Source organism: Heptranchias perlo, chromosome 40, assembly GCF_035084215.1.
Source record: "Heptranchias perlo isolate sHepPer1 chromosome 40, sHepPer1.hap1, whole genome shotgun sequence".
Taxonomy (NCBI): Eukaryota; Metazoa; Chordata; class Chondrichthyes; order Hexanchiformes; family Hexanchidae; genus Heptranchias; species Heptranchias perlo.
Window position 1 is genome coordinate 11,673,151 of NC_090364.1, and position 26,617 is coordinate 11,699,767.

Here is a 26,617-nt window from a genome sequence, read left to right on the forward strand (position 1 = left end):
CTGTGCCCCCCGTCTCTCTCCCTGTGCCCCCATCTCTCTCCCTGTGCCTCCCGTCTCTCTCCCTGTGCCCCCGTCTCTCTCCGTGCCCCCCGTCTCTCTCCCTGTGCCCCCCCGTCTCTCTCCCTGTGCTCCCATCTCTCTTCCTGTGTCCCTGTCTCTCTCCCTGTGCCCCCGTCTCACTCCCTGTGTCCCCGTCTCTCCCTGTGCCCCCGTCTCTCTCCCTGTGTCCCCATCTCTCTCCCTGTGTCCCCGTCTCTCTCCCTGTGTCCCCGTCTCTCTCCCTGTGTCCCCGTCTCTCTCCCTGTGCTCCTGTCTCTCCCCCGTGCCCCCGTCTCTCTTCCTGTCGGTTCATCGGTGAATTCCCATTGGTGTAGCCCACATCAGCACATCCCCATCAGTATTATCCCGGGCAGTGTCCCCCCATCGATGTAGCCCCCAGCAGTATACCCCTCATCAGTTTTCCCACCATTTGTTTTCCCCACATCTGATACCTCCCATCAGTGTACCCCTATTGGTGTAACCCCCATCGGTGTACCTCAATCAGTGTACCCCCATCGGTGTATCCCCAACATAATACCTCCCATCAATGTTTTCCCCATCAGCTTTACTCCCTCAGTTTCTCCCCATCCATTTCCTCCCATCAGCTTCCCCCCATCAGTTTTGCCCCCCATCCGTTTCCCCTATTGGTGTACATCCCATCAGCATACCCCTCACAAGTGTACCCCATACCAGTGTACCCCGGTCAGTTTCTCCCCCCATCAGTGTACCCCAATCAGTACATCATCAATCAGCGCACCCCACATCAGAATACCCACAATCACCATTGGTGTGTACCCCCATCAGTGTAGCCCCCCATCAGTGTAGCCCCCCATCATTATACCCCCAAATTGATATACCCTCATCAATGAACCCTCATCGGTGAACCCCCATCGGTATACCCCATCATAATACATCCCATTAGTGTAGCCCATTAATGTAGCCCTTTGGGGTACCCCCATCAGTGAACCCCCTCATCAGCCTACCCCCACCAGATTCCCCCCCATTAGTTTTGCCCCATCAGCATACCCCTGTCGGGTACCCCTGAGCAGTGTAGCCCCCATCAGTGTACCCTACCATCAGTACACCCCACCATCAGTGTAACCCCCAGCAGAGTATCTCCATCTGTGCACTACCCATCAGTGTACTCCCCATCAGTGTACCCCCATCAATGTGCCCCCATCAGGTTACTCCCCCCATCAGTGTACTCCCCCCCATCAGTAAAATCCCCATTGGTGTACCTCCCATCAGTGTACCCCCATTAGTGTAGCCCCCAACAGTACAGCCCCCAGCAGTGTAACCCCATCAGTAAAATTCCCATTGGTGTAATACCATCAGTATTCCCCCCATCAGTGTACCCCCTTCACTATGCCTCCCATCAGCTTCCCCCACATCTGTATGCTGCAAGCGTACCTCACGTCAGCGTACGCCCATCAGTGTACCCCCATCAGCACACCCCCATCATTGTATCCTGATCATCAGCGTACTCTCCATCAGTTTTCCCGTTATCTGTTTTCCCCACATCTATTTCCCCCCCATTGGTGTATCCTCCATTGGTGTACACCATCATAATACCTCCCATCAGCGTACCACATCAGGGTACCCCCAGCAGTGTAGCTTCATCGGTTTGCCCCCCATCGGTTTCCCTGCCATCGGTTTCCCCGCCATCGGTTTCCCCGCCATCGGTTTCTCCGCCATTGGTTTCCCACCATCGGTTCTTCCCCCCACCCTGGTTTCCCCCATCTGCGTACCCCGCTTCTGCATAACCTCCATCAGTGTAGCCGCCAGCAGCATATCCGCATCAATATACCCCACATAAGTTTTCCCCACATCCGTTTCCCCTTTGGTGCACCCTCATCGGTGTACTCCCATTGGTCTACCCCTTCATTGGAGTACCCCCTCATTGGTGTAATACCATTGGTGTATCTTAATATGCCCCATCAGTATACCCTTCAGGTTTCCCACCATCCGCTTCCGCACCTCGGTCTACCCCCAATCATAATAGCTCCTCTAAGTACACCCCATCAGTGTACCCCCATCAGTGTACCCCCATCAGTGTACCCCCATCAGTTTCCCCCCATAGTTTTCTTCATCGGTATAGCTCCCATCAGTGTACCCCCATCAGTGTACCACTGTCAATTTCCCCCTATCAGTGTACCCCCACCAGTATGTCATCCATCAGTGTACCATCCATCAGAGTACCCCTCATCAGTTTACGCCAATCAGTGTACCCCACCAGTGTACCCCCATCAGTATGCCGCCCTCAGTTCCCCCATCTGTTTTCCTCACATCTGTTTCCCCCAACTGTTTTCCTCCATTAGCACACCCCACATCAGCGTACCCCACATCAGGGTATCCCCATCACGTACTCTCCCACCACTGTACCCCCATCAGGGTCTACCCCATCAGTTTCCCCCGTCAATTTTACCCCCATCAGTTTATCCCAATCCTTTCCCCCCCATCTGTTTCCTGTCAAACGTGTACCCTCATCAGTGTACCCCTATCAGTATATCATCCATCAATGCACCACCCAACAGTGTACCACCTATCAGGGCAGCCCCCAGCAGTGTACCCCCATCAGTGTAACACTCATCAGCGTAATCCTCATCAGCACAGCCCCCATCAGGGTACCCCATTGTTGCCCGCAGCAATGAATCCACATTAGTATATCCCTCATCAGTTTCTCCCCATCATTGTAGCCCTCCATCAGTGTAGCCCCCCATCAGTGTACCCCCAATGGTGTACTCCCATCACTGTGCCCCCATCAGTTTCCTCCCAGCACTTTCCTCCCATCGATGTACCCCGATCGGTGTGCCCACCATAGGTGTACCCCATCATCAGTGAACCACCTTCACCTTACCCCTTCACATTCCCCCATCAGATTTCCTGCCAATCAGTGTATCCCAATCAGTGTATCCCAATCAATATATCCCCATCAGCGTACCCCCATCATCAGTGAACCCCCATCAGTGTAGCCCCTAGCAGTGTATCTGCATCAGTATACCCTTCATCCATTTCCCCCCATCTGTTTCCCCCCCATTGGTATACCTCTCAATTGGTGTACCCCCTTCAGTATATCCCCATTGGTGTACCCCATCGGTGTAATCCCTAATTGATGTACCCCCATCGGTGTATCCCCCTCTGGTGTACCCCCTCATTGTTGTACCCCCTTCAGTTTACCCCCACCACAATACCCCCCATCATAATACCCTCCATCAGTTCCACACATCAGTTCCCCCATCAGTTTTCCCCATTAGTTTCCTCCCATCAGTTCCACCTGCAACCGTTTCCACCTTCTCGAGGGCAATTAGGGATGGGCAATAAATGCTGGCCTCGCCAGCGACGCCCACATCCCGTGAACGAATAAAAAAAAACCCTCATTGGTGTACCCCCCATCAGTGTACCCAATGTCAGTTTCCCCCATCGGCGTACCCTCCCATTGGTGTACCCTCCCATCGGTGTACCCCTCCCCGCATTGGTGTACTCCCCATCAGTTTCCCCTCATCAGTGTAGCCCACAACAGTGCACCCTGATCAGTAAAATCCCCATCCCATCAGTGTACCCCTAACCCTAACCCCCATTGGTATGCACCCCATCATCAATGAGCTCCCATCACTTTACCCCATCACTCTACACCATCAGTTTCCCCTCCCCAACCGTTTCGCCCTATGATGTATCCCCCCATTGATATACCCCTCATCATCAATGAACCCCCATCACTTTACCCCACTAGTTTTCCCCCATCAATTTTCACCCCATCAGTTTCCCCCATCGATGTATGTCCCATTGGCGTACCCACATCATCAATGAACCCCCATCATTTACCCCTTCACTTTACCACTGCCAGTGTACAACCCACCAGTGTACCCCCATCAGTGTACCACTGTCAGTTTTCCCCATCTGTGTAGCCCCCAGCAGTGTACCCCATCAGTAAAATCCCCATCAGTATACCCCCATCACTTTACCCCCATTAGTTTCTCTAGCCGTTTGCCCCAGCCAGCTGCTTATTTTGCCATTTTGGGCAATCCAGAAATATGATTGAAGGAACAAATTTTTCTGGTCTCACTGTGCGTTTTCCCCCATGGGGAGTCAATTCACAAATGAAGATCAAAGATAAAACAACATTTAAATGAAAGCTATTTCCCAATTGGTGTAATGCCATCAGTTTCCCCCCATTAGTTTCCGTAGCCGTTTCCCCCAGCCATTTCCCCCATCGATGTACCTCCCATTATTGTACCCCCATCAATGAACTCCCAACACTTTACCGCATCACGTTACAACATCAATTTCCCCCCTTCAGTTTCACCCCATCAATTTTCTTCCATCGATATATGCCCCAATCGATGTACCCCATCATCAGTGAATGCCTCATCACTTTACCCCATCATTTTACCACCGCCAGTGTACAACCCATCAGTGTACCCCCAGCAGTTCAACCCCCATCATTGTACCCCCATCAGTGTACCCTCCATCAGTGTACCCTCCATCAGTGTAGCCCCCAGCAATGTAGCCCCCATCGGTGTAGCCCCCCATCGGTTTCCCACCCCATCGGTTTCCCCCCATCAATTTCCCCCCAGCAGTTTCACCGCAGCTGTTACCCATTTGTTTCCACCTATTGGTGCACCTCCTATCATCACTTTTCCCCATCAGTGTAGGCCCCAGCAGTGTACCCCCGTCAGTATAATCCTGATCAGTGTGCCTTCATCGGTGTACCCACATCAGTGTACCGCACATCAGTGTAACCCCACTTTCAATCGGTGTACCCCCATTGGTGTACCTCCATAAGTGCACCCACATCGGTGGACCACCAAATTGGTGTACCCCCCATTGGTGTACTCCATCATAATATGTCCCATCAGTGTACCTCCATGTGTAGCCCCCATCAGTTTCCCCCAATCAGTGTACCCCCACCAGTGTAGCACCCATCAATAAAATCCCCATTGGTGTAGCCCGATCTGTGTACTCCCCTATCATCAATGCACCCCGATCACTGCACCCCCATCAGTCTACCCCTATCTGTTCCATCCCATCAGTAAACCACCAATCAGTGTACCACCCCATCATCAGTGTATCCCCATCAATGTACACCTGAATAGTGAACCCCCATCAATTTACGCCAATCAGTGTACCCCCTATCAGTATATCCCCCCAGTTTTCTCCACATCTGTTTTCCCTATCAGCGTAACCCGCATCAGTGTACCCCATCACTGTCCCTCCATCAGCGTACCCCCATCAGTTTTCCCCTCATCAATTTCCTCCCATCAGTGTACTCCCTCAGTATAGCCCCATCACCCCCGTCAGTTTACCCCCGTCAGTTTACCCCCGTCAGTTTACCCCCATCAGTTTACCCTCATCAGTTTCCCCTCAGCAGCATAGCCTCCATCAGTGTAACCCACAGTAGTGTATCTGCGTCAGTATACCCCTCGTCAGTTTTCCTCCAACTGTTTTCCCCACATCCATTTCCCCCCTATTGGTGTACCCCCCTTCAGTGTACCCCTTTTGGTGGACCCCCATTGGAGTACCCCCCTAATTGGTGTACTCCCATCATAACACCCACCCATCAGTTTTCCCTACCAGTGTACCCTGTCAGTTTACCCCCATCAGTGTAGCCTGATCTGTGTACCCCCATCAATGTATCCCCAGCAGTGTATTCCTGTCAGTATAATCAGTGTGCCTTCATCAGCGTACCCTCATCAACGTACCTCTCATCAGCATAACCCCCATTGGTGTACCCCCATTGGTATACTCCCATCAGTTCCCCCACCAGTGTAGGCCCATCAATGTACCCCATGAGTAAAATTCCCATCAGTGTACCTCCCCATCAGTTTCCCCCCATCAGTTTCCTCCCATTTGTTCCCACCTATTGGTCCACCCCCTATCATCAGTGAACCTCCCATCACTTTTCCCCAGCACTTTTCCCCCATCAGAGTATGCTCAGCAGTGTAACCCCGTCAGTATAATCCTGATCAGTGTGCCTACATCGGTGTACTCTCCCCCCATCGGTGTACCCCCATTGGCGTATCTGCATAGGTGTACCCCCAGTGGTATACCTACATTGGTGGACCACCGAATTGGTGTACCCCCTTGGTGTACCCCTTCATAAGTCTCATCAGTTTTCTCCATCAGTTTAACCCCCATCAGTGTACCTCTGACAGTTTCCCCCATCAGTGTAGCCCCATCAGTAAAATCCCCGTTGGTGTAACCCGATCAGTGCACCCCCCCATCATCAGTGTACCCCATCAATGTACCCCCATCAGTGTACCCCGATCAGTAAACCCCCCCCATCAGTGTGCCCTCATCAGTTGACACCAATCAGTGTACCCCCATCAGTATACCCCCCTCGGTTTTCCCAACATCTGTTTTCCCCATCTATTCTCCTCCCTGAGCCTACCCCCCATCAGCATAACCCTATCAGTGTTACCCCATCAGTTCCCCCATCATAATACCTCCCATCAGTATAGCCCTACCAGAATAGCCTCATCAGTATAGCCTCATCAGTATACCCCATCAATCCACTCCATCAGTTTCCCCCCACCAGTTTCCCCCATCAGTTTCCCCCCATTGGTGTAGCCCCATCAGTGTACCCCTATCAATTTCCCTCCAGCAGCGTAGCCCCCAGCAGTGTATCTGCATCAGTATATCCCTCATCAGTTTTCCCCCAACTGTTTTCATAAGAACATAAGAAATAGAAGCAGGAGTAGGCCAATCGGCCCTTCGAGCCTGCTCCGCCATTTAATAAGATCATGGCTGATCTGATCCTAACCATTACCCCCTATTGGTGTACCCCACTTCGGTGCACCCCCATCAGCGGACCCCCATTGTTACACACCCTAATTGGTATACCGCCATCAGTTTATCCCAATCAGTGTACCCCCTGTCAGTTTATCCCCATCAGTATGGCCCCATTTGTGTACCCCCAGCAGTGTACCTCCATCAGTATAACCAGTGTGCCTTTGTGGTGTACCCCACACCTGTGTACCCACACCTGTGTACCCCCATCAGCGTAACTCTCATCAGCATAACCCCCATCAGTGTACTTCCATCAGTTTTCCCCCCATCGGCTTTCCCCGTCACTTTACCACCCCCCCCCCCAGTGTTCACCCCGTCAGCGTACCCCCAGCAGTGTAGCCCACAGCAGAGTACACCCCATCATCAAGAACTGCTATCCCTTTATCCCATCACTTTACATCAGTTTCCCCCCAATCATTTCCCTCTATGATATATCCCCCATTGGTGTACCCCTCATCATCAGTGAACCTCCATTACTTTACCCCACCAGTTTTCCCCCATCAGTTTTCACCTCATCAGTTTCCCCCATCGACGTATGCCCCATTGGAGTACCCCCATCATCAGTGAACCCCCCCATCATTTACCCCTTCACTTTACCACCGCCAGTGTACAACCCCCAGCAGTTTAACCCCCATCAGTGTACCACCGTCAGTTTCCCCATCTGTGTAGCCCCCAGCAGTGTACTCCATCAGTAAAATCCCCATTAATGTACCCCCATTGGTGCGTCCCCATTGGTGCATCCCCATCGGTTCCCCCATCAGTTTCCCCCCATCACTTTGTCCTATCAATTTCACCCCGCCAGTGTACCCCCAGCAGTTTAACACCAATTGGTATAAGGCCATCAGTTTCCCCCATCAGTTCCCCAAGCCGTTTCCCCCAGCCATTTCCCCCAATCGATGTACCCCCATCATTGAACTCCCAACACTTTACCGCATCACTTTACAACATCAGTTTTCCCCCATCAGTTTCACCCCATCAGTTTTCCCCCATCGATGTATGCCCCATTGGTATACTGCATCATCAGTGAATGCCCCATCACTTTACCTCAGTGTACAACCCGTCAGTGTAAACAGCAGTTTACCCCCCATCAGTGTATCCCTGTCAGTTTTCCGCCATCAGTGAAGCCTCCAGCAACATAGCCACCTGCAGTGTAGCCCCATCAATGTACTCCATGAGTAAAATCCCCAACAGTGTACCCTCATCGGTGTACCCCCTCATCGGTGTAAACCCCCATCAGTTTCCCCATCACTTTCACCGTAGCTGTTTCCCCCCATTTGTTTCCACCTATCGGTGCAACCCCTATCATCAGTGAACCACCCATCACTTTTCTCCCTATCAATGTACACCCAGTAGTGTAGGCCCCAACTGTGTAATCCTGATCAGTGTCCCTTCATTGGTGAACCCACATCAGTGTACCGCACATTAATGCACCCCCCACCCCCGATTGGTGTTCCTCCATTGGTGCACCCCCATTGGTATACCCTCATCGGTGGACCACTGAATTGGTGTACCCCCGTTGATGTACCCCATCATAATATGTCCCATCAGTGTACCCACCATCAGTTTTCCCCATCAGTTTAACCCCTATCAGTGTACCCCTGCTGGTTTCCCTGTGTACTCCCACCAGTGTAGCACCCATCAGTGTACCCCCATCAGTAAAATCCCCATTGGTGTAACCCGATTTGTGTAACCCCCCATCATCAGTGTTCCCCCATCATTTCCCCCATCAGCGTACCACCCATCAGCAAACCCCCAATCTGTGTAGCACCCCATCATCAGTGTACCCCTTATCAATATACCCCCCTCAGTTTTCCCCACATCTGTTTTCCTGCTCTGTTTTCCTCCATCAGCGTACCCTATTACTGTCTACCCATCAGTGTTAACCCATCAGTTCCCCTCATCAGTTTCCCCTCAGCAGTGTACCCCCATCAGCGCAACTCTCATCAGCATAACCTTCATCAGTGTAGCCCACAGCAGTGTATCTGCATCAGTATACCCCTCATCAGTTTTCCCCTAACTCTTTTCCCCACATCCGTTCCCCCCTATTGGTGTATCCCCCTTTGGTGCACCCTCATCGGTGCACACCCTAATTGGTGTACCCCATCATAACACCCTCCATCAGTGTACCCCCATCATTTCCCCCATCAGTTTTCCCCAGCAGTGTACCACCCATCAGCAAACCCCCAATCTGTGTAGCACTCCATCATCAGTGTACCCCTGATCAGTGTACCCCCTATCAGTATACCCCCCTCAGTTTTCCCCACATCTGTTTTCCTCCTCTGTTTTCCTCTATCAGCGTACCCCCCATCAGCGTACGCCATCACTGTCCACCCATCAGTGTTAATCCATCAGTTCCTCCATCAGTTTTCCCCCCATCAATTTCCCCCCAATTGGTGTACCCCATCATAATAATTCCCATCAGTTCCCCCATCAGTGTACCCCCATCAATTTCCTCTCAGCAGCGTAGCCGCCAGCAGCATAGCCCCCATCAGAGCAACCTCCATCAGTGTAGCCCACAGCAGTGTATCTGCATCAGTATACCCCTCATCAGTTTTCCCCACTCTTTTCCCCACATCCATTCCCCCCTATTGGTGTACCCGCTTCGGTGCACCCCCAGTGGCGTACCCCCATTAGTGCACACCGTATTTGGTGTACCCCCAACATATCACCCCCATCAGTTTTCCCCATCAGTGTACCCCCATCAGTATAATCAGTGTGCCTTCATCGGTGCATCCCACATCCCTATACCCACACCTGTGTACCCCCATCAGCGTAACTCTCATCAGCATTACCCCCATCAGTGTATCTCTATCTGTGTACCTCTATTCGTGTACCCCATTGGTGTACCACCATCGGTCCCCCCATCAGTTTAACCCATCACTTCACCAGTGTACACCCTGTCATTGTACCCCCAGGAGTTTAACCCCCATTGGTGTAATGCCATCAGTTTCCCCCCCGTCTATTTCACCCTAGCCGTTTCCCCCAGCCATTTCCCACATCAATGTACCCCCCCATCATTGTACCCCATCAATGAACCCCCAACACTTTACCGCATCATGTTATAACATCAGCTTTCTCCCATCAGTTTTCCCCCATCGATGTAAGCCCCATTGGTGTACCCCATCATCAGTGAACGCCCCGTCAATTTATCCCATCACTTAACCACCGCCCATGTACAACCCATCAATGTACCCCCGTCAGTTTCCCCCATCAGTGTAGCCCCCAGGAATGTAGCCACCTGCAGTGTAGCTCTATCAATGTACCCATGAGTAAAATCCCCATCAGTGTACCCTCCATTGGTGTTTGCCCCCATCAGTTCCCCCACCCCCATTGATGTATCCCCATTGGTTTCCCCACCATCAGTTTTCCCCCATCAATTTTCATTCCATCAGTTTCCCCCATCAATGGATGCCCCATTGGTGTACCCCATCATCAGTGAACCCCCCATCACTTTATCTTATCATTTTGCCACCGCCAGTGTATAACCCATCAGTGTACCCCCATCAGTTCCCCCTCAAATTGGTGTACCCTGCAACAGTGAAATCCCCCACCGGTGTACCCCATCAGTGTACCCCCATCAATATACCCCCATCAGTTTACGCCAATCAGTGTACCCCACCAGTGCCCAATATCAGTATACCCCCCTCAGTTCCCCCATCTGTTTTCCCTACATCTGTTTACCCCATCTGTTTTTCTCCATCAACGTACCCCCCATCAGTGTACCCCAATCAGTGTAGCCCCCAGTAGTGTACCGCATCAATGTACCCCCATCGATTTCCCCCATCAGTGTACCCATATCAGTGTATCCCCCATTGATTTACGCCAATCAGTGTATCCTACCAGTGTAGCCCCATCATTGTACCCATATCAGTAAAATTCCCATTGGTGTACCTCCATCAGTGTACCCCCAGATATTATGATGGGGGTACACCAATGGGCTTACACCGATTGGGGGCACAACAATATGGGGTTACACCAATGGGGTTTACACCAATGGGGTTTACGCCAATGTGGGGTATGCTGATGGGGGATACGCTGATGGGGATGATACCGATGGGGTACACAGCTGGGGGCTACAATGATGGGGGTACACTGATGTGGGTTACATTGGTGGGGGTACACTGATGGGGGAGCAGTGATGGGGGAAATGCCGATTGGGTGTGCTGATGGGGGATGTAGTGATAGGGAATATACTGATGGGGGTACACTGCTTAGGGCTACGCTGATGGGGGTACTGCTAATGTGGAGTACGCTAATGGGGGATACTGATGATGGGGGTATGCTAATGTGGGGTACGCTAATGTGCAATATTCTGTTGGGGTACATACTGATGGGGTATATACTGATGAGGGTACAGCTAATGAGGAGTACACAGATCAGGATTATATTGATGGGGTACACTGCTGGGAGCTATGTTGGTGTGGGGTACACTAATGGGGTTACAAGGATGGTGGTAAAGCGACGAGTTCACTGATGATGGAGTGGTACACTGATGGAGGGTGCACCAATGGGGATTATACTGATGGGGGCAATTAATGGGGGGGGGGTGGACTGATGGGGGGTAGACTGATGGGGGTGTAAACTGATGGGGGGGTATGCCGATGGGGGTACACTGGTGTGGGGTACACTGGCATGGAGTAAACATATAGGATGCATTATGACGGGGGGTACACCGATGGAGGGGTATACCGATGGGTGAAACGGATGGTGGAAAACTTATGTGGGTACACTGATGGGGGTAGACTGATGGGGTTACGCTAATGGATATATACTGATGGGGGTACAGCAATGAGGGGTAGAATGCTTGGGATTATATTGAGGAGGTACACTGAAGGGGGTACAGTGATGTGGGGTACACTGATATGATTATAATGAAGTGACGGAAATTCGCTGATGATGAGGGGTACGCTGCTAGGGAGTACATTGATGGGGGGGACACCATTGGGGATTATACTGATGAGGGTACAAAGATGGGGTACACTGATGAGGCAACTGATGGGCATACATTGATGGGAGTACACTGATGGGGTAAAGTGATGGGGGTGTTCACTGATGATGAGGGGTGCTCCAATGAAGCATACATCGATGGGGGAAACAGCTGGTGGAAAACTGATGGGGGGAACTGATAGGGTAAACCAATGGGGGGTACAATGATGGGGGGTACACTGATGGGGATTTTACTAATGGGTTCACTGCTTGGGGCTACACTGCTTGGAGGTAAACTGACAGGGGTTAAACTGCTGGAGGTACACTGATAAGTGTGCCCCGCCAGTGTACACCCTATGGGAGCTATTATGATGGAGTACACCAATGGGGAGTACGTTGATAGGGGGGAAATGGATGGGGAATCTGGTGGGTGGAAACTGATGGGAAGTACTCTGATGTGGGGAACACTGATGAGGCATGGTGATGAGGGGGAAACTAATGGGGGGAAACTGATGGGGGCACATTGATGGATGATATACTGGAGGGGATTTGGAGGGGGAAATATGCCACCATATGACACTGATGGGGGTATGCTGATGGAGGGTATGCTAAAGGGGTTCCTTATAGGGTTATGCTGGGGGGTATGCTGATGGGGGGGGTACACTAATGGGGGAGCTGATGTGGGGTACACTTATGTAGGTATGCTAATGGAGCTACACTGATGGTGGTACACTGATGTGGGCATGCTAATGGGGCTACACTGATGGGAGGTACACTGATGGGGGAAACTGACAGGGGTACACTGGTGGGGGGTGCACATATGTGGGTTACATTCGGCGTAGTCCCTATCAACATAGCCCTCATCAGTGTACCCCCCTCTGTTTCTCCCATCGGTGTAGCCCCATCATAATACCTCCTATAAGTATACCCCATGCCAGTGTACCCCCACCAGCGTACCCCCATCAGAGTAGCCCTTTAACGTACCCCCCTTCAGCATAACCTCCAACAGCGTACCCCCATTAGTATATCCGCATCAGTGTGCCCGCTATCAGATTTCCCCCCCTCAGTATCCCCACCAGTATATCATCCATCAATATGCCCCCATCAGTTTCCCCCCTCCATTCCCCCCCATCAGTGTACTCCCCATCATTGTACCCCCATCACTGTACCCCAATCAGTGTTCCTCCATCAGTTTCCACCCACCAGTATTCCCCGCATTAGTTTCCCTCCATCCATCGCCCCCCCCCCCCCCCCCCCCGCATCGGTGTACACCCTATCATAATAGCTCCCATCAATGTATCACCCACCAGAGTACACCCCACCAGTGTACCCCCAGCAATTTAATCCCCATCAGTTTACTCCCTGTAGCCCCCAGCAGTGTAGCCCCATCAGTGCACACCCATCAGTGAACCCCCCATCAGCATAACCCCATAGGTGTAAGCCCCAGCGGTGTACCCCCTCATCGATATACACTTCATTGGTTTACCTGATCAGTTTTCCCTCATCCGTTTCCCCATCCATTTCTCCCCCCATCGGTGTACCCCGATCACTGTACCCCGATCACTGTACATCCCATCTGTTTCCCCGCACCAGTTTTCCCCCCACCAGTTTCCCATCATCCATTCCCCCCATCAGTGTACTCCCCATTGGTGTACCCCATTATGATAGCTCCCATATGTGTACCCCATCAGTGTACCACCCGCCAGTGTACACTCCGGCAGTGTACCCCCAGCAGTTTAACCACATCAGTTTACCTCCTGTCAGTTTCCCCTCATCAGTGTAGCCCCATTAGTGCACACCCATCTGCAAAATCCCCAATGGTGTAACCCATTGGTGTCCCCCCCATCAATGTAACCCCATGAGTGTACCACACCATCAGCAGTGAACCCCCACCAGTGTAGTGCACCCCCATCAGCATACCTCCATCGGTGTAAGCCCCATTGGTGTACCCCCCATCAATGTACTCCCCCATCGGTTTCCTCCATCAATGTATGTCCCATTGGCGCATCCCTCATTGGTGTGCCCCTCATGAGCGTAATCCCATAGGTGTAAGCCCCAGCGGTGTACCCCCCGCCATTGATATACCCTCCATCGATTTACCTGATCAGTTTTCCCCCATCCACTTCTCCATCGGTGTACACCCCCATCAGTGTTTCCCCATCAATGTACACCTCACCAGTGTACCCCCATCAATGTATGCCCATCATCATAACCCCCATCAGTGTACCCCATCTGTTTACCTCATTGGTGTACTCCCCATCAGTGTACCTCCATCATAATACCTCCCATAAGTCTACCCCATCAATGTACCCCACACCAGTGTACCAACCATCAGCCCCAGCAATTTAACCCCTAGCAGTTTAAACCCCCATCAGCATACTCCCATCATCAGTGTACCCCATATCAGTGTTGCCCCCAGCAAAGTACCTCCATCTGTCTTTCCTCAATCCATTTCCCCATCAGTACATCCCCATCAATGTAACCCCCAATCAGCGTACCCCCACCAGTGTACTGCCCACCAGTATACTCCCCACAAGTGTAACCCCACATCAGAGTACACCCCATCAGTGTTCCTCCATGAGTGTATCACCCTTCGCCGTATCCTCCATCAGTGTATGCCTCATCAGTGTACGCCCCATCAGAGTACCCCCAGCAGTTTAACCTCCATCAGGTAGCCCCCATTAGTGTACCCCAATCGGTGCACCCCCATCAGTGTGCCCCGTTGATGTATTCCCATCAGTGTACCCCCATCAGTCTACCTCTATCGATGTATCCCCCCAACATGTAACCCCCACCAGTGTTCCCCCATCAGTATAATCCCCATTGGTGTACCCCCATCATTGTACACCCCATCATCAGTAAATCCCATGTCACTTTACCCCCATCATTGTAACCCCATTAGTGTATCCCACACCAGTGTACCCCCTTCAATGTACCCGATCAGTGTACCCCTCATTGACTGTACCTCCATCAGGATATACCCCATCAGAATATCTCTCTTCAGCATACACCCCATCAGCGTACACCCCATCAGCGTAACATGCCTCAGTGTACCCCCATCATCAGTCTACCCCCATCAGTACCCCATCTGTCTTTATCCCATTGGTGTAATCCCCATCAGTGCACCCCCCATCATAATACCACCCATAAGTGCATCCCACACCAGTGTACCAACCATCAGCCCCAGCAGTTTAACCCCCAGCAGTTTAAACCTCCATCGGCATACCCCCATCATCAGTGTTGCCCCCCAGCAGTGTACCCCGACAGTGTAACTCCACATCACAGTAACCCCACATCAGAGTGCATCCCATCAGTGTTCCTCCATGAGTTATCCCCTTCAGTGTACCCCCATCATAATAACTCCCATCAGTGTACCCCCCCCACTGTATCCCCATCAGAATCCCCCATCAGTGTACACCCCATCAATGTACACCCTATCAGTTACCCTCCCATCGGTGTGTCCCCATTGGTGTACCCCCCATCGGTGTACCCCATCATAATAACTCCCATCAGTGTACCCCCCCCCCAGTATATTCCCATCAGTACCCCCATCGGTGTACACCCCCCATTGGTGTCCCCATCAGTGTTCTCACCACCAGTGTACCCCCACTGGTGTACCCCAATCAGTATAATCTGCATTGGTGCACCCCCCCCCCCATCACTATCTCCATCATTATAGCCCCAGCAATGTATCCCACAGCAATGTACATCTAGCAGTTTACCCCCCAGCAGCATAGCCACCAGCATGATACCCCATCAGTGCACCCTCATCAGTTTACCGCATCTGTGTACCCGCTTCAATAAACCCCCATCAGTCCACCCTCATCAGTTTCCCCCATAAATGTACCTCCTATCAGTTTTCCCCATCAGTGTACTCCCATCAGTGTACACCCCATCGCTGTTTCATCAGTATACCCTTATCAGTATTCCTCCCTCCCGGTGTACCCCACTTTGGTGTACCCCCCATAAGTTTCCACATCAGTTTCCCCCATAAATGTACCCCTGTCAGTTTTCCTCATCAGTGTACCACCATCAGCGTACCCTGCATTAGTGTGCCCCATCAGTGCACCCTTATCAGTGTACTTCCCACCATCGGTGTACCCCCCCACCGGTATTCCCCCCATCAGTGTATCCCCCAGCAACATAGCCTGCATGACACCTCATCAATGTACCCCATCAGTGTACCCCCTGTAAATGTACCCCTGTTAATATACCCCCTGTTGGTCTACCCCATCTGTGTACATATCAGTGTACCCCATCACTGTAACCCCATCATTAGAGCCCCAACAATGAACCATCCAGTAGTATATCCCTCAGCAGTGTGTACCCCCGTCTGTGTACCCCCATCCAGTATATTCCCTGTCAGTGTATCTGCATCAGTATACACGCGTCAGTGTAACCCCACCAGTATAATCCCCATCAGTGTACCGCCATCATTGTACCCCCATCACTATAATCCCCATCATAGTAGCTCCTATCAGTGTACCTCATCAGTGAACCCCGACCAGTATAACCTCCATCAATGTAACTCACAGCAGTATACCCCCATCAATGTAGCCCCACAAGTATATCATGCATCAGCGTACCCCCATGAGTGCACCCCCCGTCAGTGCACCACCCATCACTGTATCCCACAGCAGTATTGCCCTGGCAGTGTACCGTAATCAGTATAATTCTCATTGGTGTACCCCTCATCAGTGTACCCTTCATCGATGTACCCCCCATTGATGAACCCCATTACTGTAACCCCATCATTATAACCCCAGCAGTGTACCCCCAGTGGTACACCCCCCAAGCAGTATACTCATCAGTGTACCCCCATCAGTTTTACCCCCATCAATTGTACCCCCATCAGTGTACCCCATCGAGTATACCCCCGTCAGTCCACCCCCATCAGTATATCCCTGTCATTATACCCTCATCAGTTTGCCGCTGTCAGTATACACCCCATTCATGTACCCCCCCATTAGTAAAGTCCATACCACTTTAACCCCATCAGTGTATCCTCATCATTGTACCTGTCACTCTCTCTATATCTACCCCGTACCTGTGGCTCTCTCTATATCTATCCCCATATCTGTCACTCTCTCTATATCTATCCCCTACCTGTCACTGTCTCGATATCTATCCCCCACCTGTCGCTCTCTCTATACCTATCCCCTACCTGTCGCTGTCTCGATATCTATCCCCCACCTGTCGCTCTCTCTATATCTATCCCCTACCTGTTGCTGTCTCTATATCTATCCTCATATCTGTCACTTTCTCTATATCTTTCACCTACCTGTCGCTTTCTTTATCCACATACCTGTCGCTGTCTCTAAATCTATTCCGCTACCTGTCACTGCTCCTATATCAATTCCACTACCTGTCATCTCAATATCTATCCCTTTACCTGTTACTTTCTCTATAACTATCCCGTACCTGTCGCTCGCTCTACATCTATCCACGTACCTATCACTGTCTCTATAGTTATCCACCCACCTGTCGCCCTCTGTATATTTATCCCTCTACTGGTCGCTGCCCCTTTATCTATTTTCTAACTGTCGATGTCTCTGTATTTATCTCCCATTTTAGCTGTCTCTATATCTATTGTACTACCTGTCTCTGCCCCATATCTATTTCGCTACCTGTCGTTGTCTCGGCATCTGTTCCCCTACCTGTTGCTGTCTCTATATGTATCCACTATTTATCGCTCTCTCTATATCTAGACTCCTCCCAGTGGCTGTCTCTATATCTATCCACTACCTGTCGCTGTCTCCATATCCATCCCCCCTACCTGTCACTGTCTCTATATCTATCCCTCTACCCGTCACTATCTGTACCTATCCACCCACCTGTTGCGCTCTCTATATCTATCCACCCACCTGTTGCTCTCTCTATATCTATCCACCCACCTGTTGCTCTCTCTATATCTATCCACCCACCTGTTGCTCTCTCTATATCTATCCACCCACCTGTTGCTCTCTCTATATCTATCCACCCACCTGTTGCTCTCTCTATATCTATCCACCCACTTGTCGCTCTCTCTATATCTATCCACCCACTTGTCGCTCTCTCTTTCTATCCCGCTACCTGTTGCTGTCTCTATATCTGTTCCACTGCCTGTCGCTGCCTCTCTATTTATCCACCCACTTGTTGCGCTCTATATCTATCCACCTACCTGTCACTGTTTCTATTTCTGTCCCACTACCTGTCGCTGTTTTTCTATCTATCTCCCTACCTGTTGCTCTCTCTATATCTATCCACCGACCTGTTGCTCTCTCTGTATCAATCCACATACCTGTCGATCTCTCTATCCTCCCTGACATGTCGATCTCGCTATATCTATCCCCACCTGTCTTCTCGATATCCATCTCCTATCTGACGCTTTCTCTATATCTCCTACCTGTCGCTCTCTCTATATCTATCCACCCATCGCTCTCTTTATATCTATTCACCTACCTGTCCCTCTCTCTATAACTGTTCCTCTACCTGTCGTTCTCTCTATATCTATCCCCTACCTGTTGCTGTCTCTATATCTATCCCTTACCTGTCACTCACTCGCTATCTATCCCCTACCTGTCGCTCTCTCTATATCTATCACAGGGATGCTGAAGCAAAGTTGCCGCACGTTTGACTCCCTTTGCACGTTTTCCACGTGCAGAGATTCACTGCAAAGCAAGGGGAGGGGGCTTACACTTGAAGATTTATCAAGGTCAGCTCTTCCAGTCGCTGGCGAGGATGCCCCATGCCACGCACGAGTTTCTTTCCGACCTCCATCCGGCCGAAAGTTTCTGATTTCCACAACAAACACGGTCTGGAGTTTTGGGTCTCAGACATTTGGAAACCTGCTGCAGTCAGAACTATGTACCCCCCCCCCCCCCCCACCCTCCCTATTCTAACTCAACACAAATGTTGCAAAAAACTTTGTTTGGATATCTCTGCCAACTTTACTTGAGGGAGCAACCAAACCACACAGTTCAAATATAAACATACTGGGACAGAATTTCCACGGGGTTTTTTTTTTATTCGTTCATGGGATGTGGGAGTCGCTGGCAAGGCCAGTATTTATTGCCCATCCCTAATTGCCATTGAGAAGGTGGTGGTGAGCCGTCTTCTTGAACCGCTGCAGTCCGTGTGGTGAAGGTTCTCCCACTGTGCTGTTAGGAAGGGAGTTCCAGGATTTTGACCCAGCGACGATGAAGGAATGGCGATATATTTCCAAGTCGGGATGGTGTGTGACTTGGAGGGGAACGTGCAGGTGGTGTTGTTCCCACGTGCCTGCTGCCCTTGTCCTTCTAGGTGGTAGAGGTCGCGGGTTTGGGAGGTGCTGTTGAAGAAGCCTTGGCGAGTCGCTGCAGTGCATCCTGTGGATGGTACATACTGCAGCCACAGTGCGCTGGTGGTGAAGGGAGTGAATGTTTAGGGTGGTGGATGGGGTGCCAATCAAGCGGGCTGCTTTGTCCTGGATGGTGTTGAGTTTCTTGAGTGTTGTTGGAGCTGCACTCATCCAGGCAAGTGGAGAGTATTCCATCACACTCCTGACTTGTGCCTTGTAGATGGTGGAAAGGCTTTGGGGAGTCAGGAGGTAAGTTACTCAGCGCAGAATACCCAGCCTCTGACCTGTTCTTGTCACCACAGTATTTATGTGGCTGGTCCAGTTAAGTTTCTGGTCAATGGTGACCCCCAGGATGTTGATGGTGGGGGATTCGGTGATGGTAATGCCGTTGAATGTCAAGGGGAGGTGGTTAGACTCTCTCTTGTTGGAGATGGTCATTGCCTGGCACTTGTCTGGTGCAAATGTTACTTGCCACTTATCAGCCCAAGCCTAGATGTTGTCCAGGTCTTGCTGCATGCGGGCACGGACTGCTTCATTATCTGAGGGGTTGCGAATGCAACTGAACACTGTGCAATCATCAGCAAACATCCCCATTTCTGACCTTATGATGGAGGGAAGGTCATTGATGAAGCAGCTGAAGATGGTTGGGCCTTGGACACTGTCCTGAGGAACTCCTGCAGCAATGTCCTGGGGCTGAGATGATTGGCCTCCAACAACCACTACCATCTTCCTTTGTGCTAGGTATGACTCCAGCCACTGGAGAGTTTTCCCCTGATTCCGATTGACTTCAATTTTACTCGGGCTCCTTGGTGCCACACTCGGTCAAATGCTGCCTTGATGTCAAGTGCAGTCACTCTCACCTCACCTCTGGAATTCAGCTCTTTTGTTCATGTTTGGGCCAAGGCTGTAATGAGGTCAGGAGCCGAGTGGTCCTGGCGGAACCCAAACTGAGTATCGGTGAGCAGGTTATTGGTGAGTAAGTGCCGCTTGATAGCACTGTCGACGACACCTTCTATCACTTTGCTGATGATTGAGAGTAGACTGATGGGGCGGTAATAGGCTGGATTGGATTTGTCCTGCTTTTTGTGGACAGGACATACCTGGGCAATTTTCCACATTGTCGGATAGATGCCAGTGTTGTAGCTGTACTGGAACAGTTTGGCTAGAGGCGCAGCTAGTTCTGGAGCACAAGTCCTCAGCACTACAGCCGGGATGCTGTCGGGGCCCATAGCCTTTGCTGTATCCAGTGCACTCAGCCATTTCTTGATATCACGTGGAGTGAATCGAATTGGCTGAAGACTGGCTTCTGTGATGGTGGGGATATCAGGAGGAGACCGAGATGGATCATCCACTCGGCATTTCTGGCTGAAGATGGTTGCAAACACTTTTGCACTCACGTGCTGGACTCTGCCATCATTGAGGATGGGGATGTTTACAGACCATCCTCCTCCTGTTAGTTGTTTAATTGTCTACCACCATTCACGACTGGATGTGGCAGGACTGCAGAGCTTTGATCTGATCTGTTGGTTGTGGAATCGCTTAGCTCTTCTGTAGCATGTTGCGTCTGCTGTTTAGCATGCATGTAGTCCTGAGTTGTAGCTTCACCAGGTTGGCACCTCATTTTTAGGTATGCCTGGTACTGCTCCTGGCATGCTCTTCTACACTCCTCATTGAACCAGGGTTGATCCCCTGGCTTGTTGGTAATGGTAGAGTGAGGAATATGCCGGTCCATGAGGTTACAGATTGTGCTGGAATGCAGTTCTGCTGATGGTCCACAGCGCCTCATGGATGCCCAGTTTTGAGCTGCTAGATCTGTTCTGAATCCTATCCCATTTAGCACGATGATAGTGCCACACAACATGTTGGATGGTGTCCTCAGTGCGAAGACGGGACTTCATCTCCACGAGGACTGTGCGGTGGTCACTCCTACCAATACTGTCATGGACAGATGCATCTGCGACAGGTAGATTGGTGAGGACGAGGTCAAGTAGGTTTTTCCCTCATGTTGGTTTGCTCACCACCTGCCGCAGGCCCAGTCTGGCAGCTATGTCCTTCAGGACTCGGCCAGCTCGGTCAGTAGTGGTGCTACCGAGCCACTCTTGGTGGGGGACTTCAATGTTCATCACCAAGAGTACATTCTGTGCCCTTGCTACCCTCAGTGCTTCTCAACACGGAGGACTGATTCATGAACTGAGGGAGGACGGTAGGTGGTAATCAGCAGGAGGTTTCCTTGCCCATGTTTGACCTGATGCCATGAGATTTCATGGGGTCCGGAGTCAATGTTAAGGACTCCCAGGGCCACTCCTTCCTGACTGTATATCACTGTACTGCCACCTCTGGTGAGTTTGTCCTGCCCGTGGGACAGGACATATCCAGGGATGGTGATGGAAGAGTCTGGGACGTTGGCTGAAAGGTATGATTCTGTGAGTATGGCTATGTCAGGCTGTTGCTTGACTAGTCTGTGGGACAGCTCTCCCAATTTCGGCACAAGTCCCCAGATGTTCATGAGGAGGACTTTGGAGGGTCGACTGGGCTTGGTTTGGTTTGCCTTTGTCGTGTCCGGTGCCTAGTGGTCCGATGCCGGGTGGTCCGTCCGGTTTTCTTCTTATTATGACTTTTTTTAAGTGAGATTTTTACAACTGAGTGGCTTGCTTGGCCATTTCAGAGGGCAATTAAGAATCAACCACATTGCTGTGGGTCACATGTGGGCCAGACCGGGTAAGGACGGCAGGTTTCCTTCCCTAAAGGACATTAGTGAACCAGATGGGTTTTTATGACAATCCGGTAGTTTCATGGCCACCATTACTGATACCAGTTTTTTTTAAATTCCAGATTTTATTTAATTAATTGAATTTAAATTCCCCAGCTGCTGTGGCGGGATTTGAATTCATGACTCCGGATTATTAGTCCAGGCCTCTGGATTACTAGTCCAGTAACATAACCACCATGCTACCGTATCCCGATCTCCTGCTGTACCATCTGAAGAAACAGCGGGAAAACGGCGTAAGTGCCTAAATTTAGCCACAAATGCCATTTCTCTGGCAGTTCCAAGAGAACCCCTGCGGAAATTCCAGACGACTGTATGGTTCAGTTATGTGTGTGATTGGCAGCTCCTTTTGAATTGAGCTGAAAGTAGTTTAAATCCAATAAGACCAGGCAGCTATTTAAGGCATATGTAAGGAGTTTGAATTGTCCAAATCAATGAGTTGGTTTGGAATCTTCAGAAAGATAGATTAGGCCAGTTATCTCAGTTGAAAAGTATCAGGAAAGAATAACTGTTTCTATAAATGTTAACTACAAAATAATAGCTTAGCATACTGATTGTAACCATTTATTGGTAGTTGGTATAATATTTTATATATATATATATATATATATGCATTGTATTACTGTTACATTTTCTTGTCCATCTGTGCTCAGTTAATTTGTTTGATAGTTCAAGTCTGAAACCAGGTCTGAGGTTGTGAGGCTCTACTATTTTTCAAAGATGTGGGATAAGTCCAGTGGAAGCAACAGCTAAACTGCAAGTAGGTTTTTGGTTTGTTATCCCAGGCTAGCTATGAAAGAAAGAACTTGCATTTATATCGCGCCTTTCACATCCTCAGGACATCACAAAGTGTTTTGCACCCAATGAATGACTTTTGAAGTGCAGTCACTGCTGTAGGCAATCACGGCAACGAATTTGCATACAGTAAGATCCCACAAGCAACAATGAGATAAATGACCAGATAATCTGTCTTTGGTGGTGTTGGTTGAGGGATAAATGTTAGCCAGGACACCAGGAGAACTCCCCTGCTTTTCTTTGAATACTGCTTTGGGATCTTTTACATCCACTTGAGAGGACAGATAGGATCTCGGTTTAATATCTCATCCAATTTCAGCCTAGATTATGCGCTCAAGTCTTGGGAGCGGGGCTTAAACCAACAACAACAACTTGCATTTATATAGCGCCTTTAACATAGTAAAACGTCCCAAGGTGCTTCACAGGAGCGATTCTGAAACAAAATTTGACCCCGAGCCACATAAGGAGATATTAGGACAGGTGACCAAAAGCTTGATCAAAGAGATAACTTTTAAGGAGGGTCTTGATGGAGGAGAGAGGTAGAGAGGTGGAGAGGTTCAAGGAGGGAATTCCAGAGCTTAGGGCCTAGGCAGCTGAAGGCACGACTGCCAATGGTGGAGCGATTAAAATCGGGGATATGCAAGAGGCAAGAATTGGAGGAGTGCAGAGATCTCGGAGCGTTGTAGGACTAGAGGAGATTACAGAGATAGGGAGCGGCGAAGCCATGGAGGCATTTGAAAACAAGGATGAGACTTTTAAAATCGAGGTGTTCCCAGACTGGGAGCCAATGTAGGTCAGCGAGCACAGGGGTGATGGGTGAACGGCACTTGGTGCAAGTTAGGATACGGGCAGCAGAGTTTTGGATGAGGTCAAGTTTATGGAGGGTGAAGATGGGAGGCCAGCCAGGAGAGCATTGGAAACGTCCGGTCTGGAAGTAACAAAGGCATGGATGAGGGTTTCAGCAGCAGTTGAGTGGAGGCAGGGGCAGAGATGGGTGACATTACAGAGGTGGAAGCAGGCAGTCTTGGTGATGGAGCGGATATGTGGTCGGAAGCTCATCTCAAGGTCAAATAGGACTCAAAGTTGTGAACGGTCTGGTTCAGCCTTAGGCAGTGGCCAGGGAGAGAGATGGAGTCGGTGGGTAGAGAATGGAGTTTGCTGTGGGGACCAAAGACAATGGCTTTGGTCTTCCCAATATTTAACTGGAGCAAATTTTTGCTCATCCAGTACTGGATGTCAGACAAGCAATGTAACAAATGAGATACATTGGAGGGGTTGAGAGAGATGGTGGTGAGGTAGAACTAGGTGTCGTCGGCGTACATGTGGAACCCACAACTTTCTGACTCTGAGACAAGTGTGCTACCAACTGAGCCAAGCTGGCACTTAGGCTTACTCTTGGAAACATATCTAGATATCAGGGCAAGTGAAGATACTCTCCTTTAGGGAGTGAAGACCTATGAGAGTAATCTAAAAGAACAGAAGCCAATGGGGAAAGGGGTAGAAATGACCCAAACATGTAGCAATCTCTTGATTTCCAAAGAAACAGCTTCCCTACCCTTTCCTCATAATGTAAATTCTCGATACACAATTATTCTTTTGGGTTTGCAACTCATTAAGGACACTTGTTTTTCCATCCTGTAAATCTATAAACTCACAAGGCCAATCTCAGTCAGCAAGGTCTCGCGTAAAGCCAGAACATAAATCATTGGTACATTGTAGAGTATTTATCGGAAAGGTTAAAATAAGGTAGAGATACAGGTTTTACACTAGACTAAGTGGGGGTTTCAGGAGTAATTACCAATATTGACCATGGTATTATATTGCTGTGTGATTAGGGTCTGGTGAGTACTTTGGTTTAAGCCTCTAATTGTCTGTTGCAGGGAATAAACTCAATGAAGATGAGGCATATGGGCTTGCAACTCCTGAAGGTTTTATTAATACTCGTGTCTCATGTGGATTGGGCGAAAGGAATCTTGAAAAGCAATCCCACTCTGAACATTGCCGTGATCCTCGGTGGCACGTCCTGCGAGATGGACATCAAAGATGTTTTCAACAAAGATGATTTCCAACATTTGCCCATTGATCCCAACGTGGTACAGGTGACAGTCAACGAGACCGACCCCAAGAGCATCATAACACGTGTGTGCGATCTCATGTCCGGGATGAAAATGCACGGCGTGGTTTTTGGTGACGACACAGATCATGAGTCCATCGCAGAAATTTTGGATTTTATTTCCGCTCAGACTATGATCCCAATTCTTGGAATACATGGCGGTTCCTCGATGATAATGGCCGACAAGGTAGGAATTGGCTTTTTCCCCGTGAACTCTATCGTGGGTTGCTCAGTGCTGGAAAAGAGCATATTTTCCTACTGTTGGCATCGAATGTTGACAGTGAGCAGGTGTAGCATGGATTAGATGCAGACTAAAGCTCTCTTTACTTTTCCATCACAGTGACCCTACCTCAGCTCCCAGCTGTGGAAGATCACTCTTTTGGCCGGTGTGAATTATTTTCACTTCCCGCACCAGCTTCCCAGTTTAAGCCTGAAATGCACTGCCTGAAAGGGTGGTGAAAGCAACTTTCAAAAAGGAATTGAATATAAAAGGAAAAAATTGCAGGGCTATGGGGAAAGTGCAGGGTAGTGGGACTAATTGGATAGCTCTTTCAAAGAGCCGGCACAGGCAGAATAGGCCAAAAGACCTCCTTCTGTGCTGTAAGATTCTATGATTCTAATTTTCTCGGGTAGTTTTAGTGCTGAGGACTTGTGTTGGGAGCACTCAAACATGGAGGACCCTTACAGCTAGCAGAGAGAGGAGTTAATCATCGCATCTGTCAGGGCTGGATTTCAACCAGAGGTGATGTGCTAACCTACTGCATAACTTGGTTTTATGTCTTAATAATTTCTCTGTTGTCACACTAATTCACCACAAAGAAGCAAAACAACCCTCACTGTTTGATTTTTTTTTTGCACAGGTACATTCTCTTCTGTTAAAATTTATTTTCTCCCCTTTCTGAGTCTCCCTAGCCAAAATTCAGCAGCGGTGCCCAAGATTTACTACCTTGCCTTCACCTATTGCCACTCTGTGCCAGCTGCAAAATGGGCGCACGAGTGCCCTGATAATGCCTTCCCCCCGATTTATGTTTCCCCTTTTGAGGGAGCAGCTAACCTTTACTTGATATTATTCCTTAGCCACACGACTGAGACTGTGACCAGAGTGGTGTAGGGCTTCTGGGCATGGGTTCCTGTCCCACAGTTCCATGGCTCTGATGCTACAAAGCACTGTGCCACTATGGTAGCCAAACCGTCATTATTTAACTGTTGCTGTACAATGAAATACACATTTAATTCTGGTTTATGTGTGCACAATCTTACTGCTTGTATGTACAGAATACATAAGTTTGAAGTACCAGTTCTCTTGTATCTACAACAGTGTATGATATGCGTATAATTACAGATTTGGGTAATTTTAAAAACTGGCATAAGCACTGAAGCAGAATAGGCAGGATAGGGTCATCCTCCCATATTATGCAACCAGGCATCACCAAACACCAATTATCAATGCCATGTACCCATTTTGGGAAGGGCTCTTAATAATATCCACTAGTTTTAGCCTCATTGATCTATTGCATTTCTTAACAGTACATAAACATCATTTTCTGAAACAGGAAGAGGCCATTTGACCCGGAAGCCCAAACCTTGCTGATTAATTTCAATTTCAACTTTGTCAATTGCCTTTCATAATTTTGAGAACTTTAATCATATCCCATTGAAGTCTGCTCATTAGCAAAAGGAACCTTTTCCTTATAAGTCAGATTCCCGATACATGGGATCAACTTGGCCTCTCACTTCTTTACCCTCTCAAAGGCCATAGCATAGATGTCTTTAAGGGGAAGCTAGAGAATTACATGAGGGAGAAAGGAATAGATGGTTATGCTGATTGGGGAGATGAAGTATTGTGGGAGGAGGCTCGATTGGAGCATAAACA

The 26,617-nt window shown here is 49.7% G+C and overlaps 1 protein-coding gene across 1 annotated transcript in view; it reads left to right on the plus strand.

Annotated features, from left to right (window-relative positions):
• Nucleotides 1–26,617, plus strand: part of LOC137305690 (glutamate receptor ionotropic, NMDA 2B-like) — a 388,749-nt gene that overhangs the window by 69,376 nt on the left and 292,756 nt on the right. Inside the window, exon 2 of the mRNA XM_067974599.1 lies at nt 24,512–24,931. Within this exon, the coding sequence (XP_067830700.1) occupies nt 24,524–24,931 (408 nt within the window). The 5' untranslated portion in view covers nt 24,512–24,523. The remainder of the gene's footprint in view (nt 1–24,511; nt 24,932–26,617) is intronic.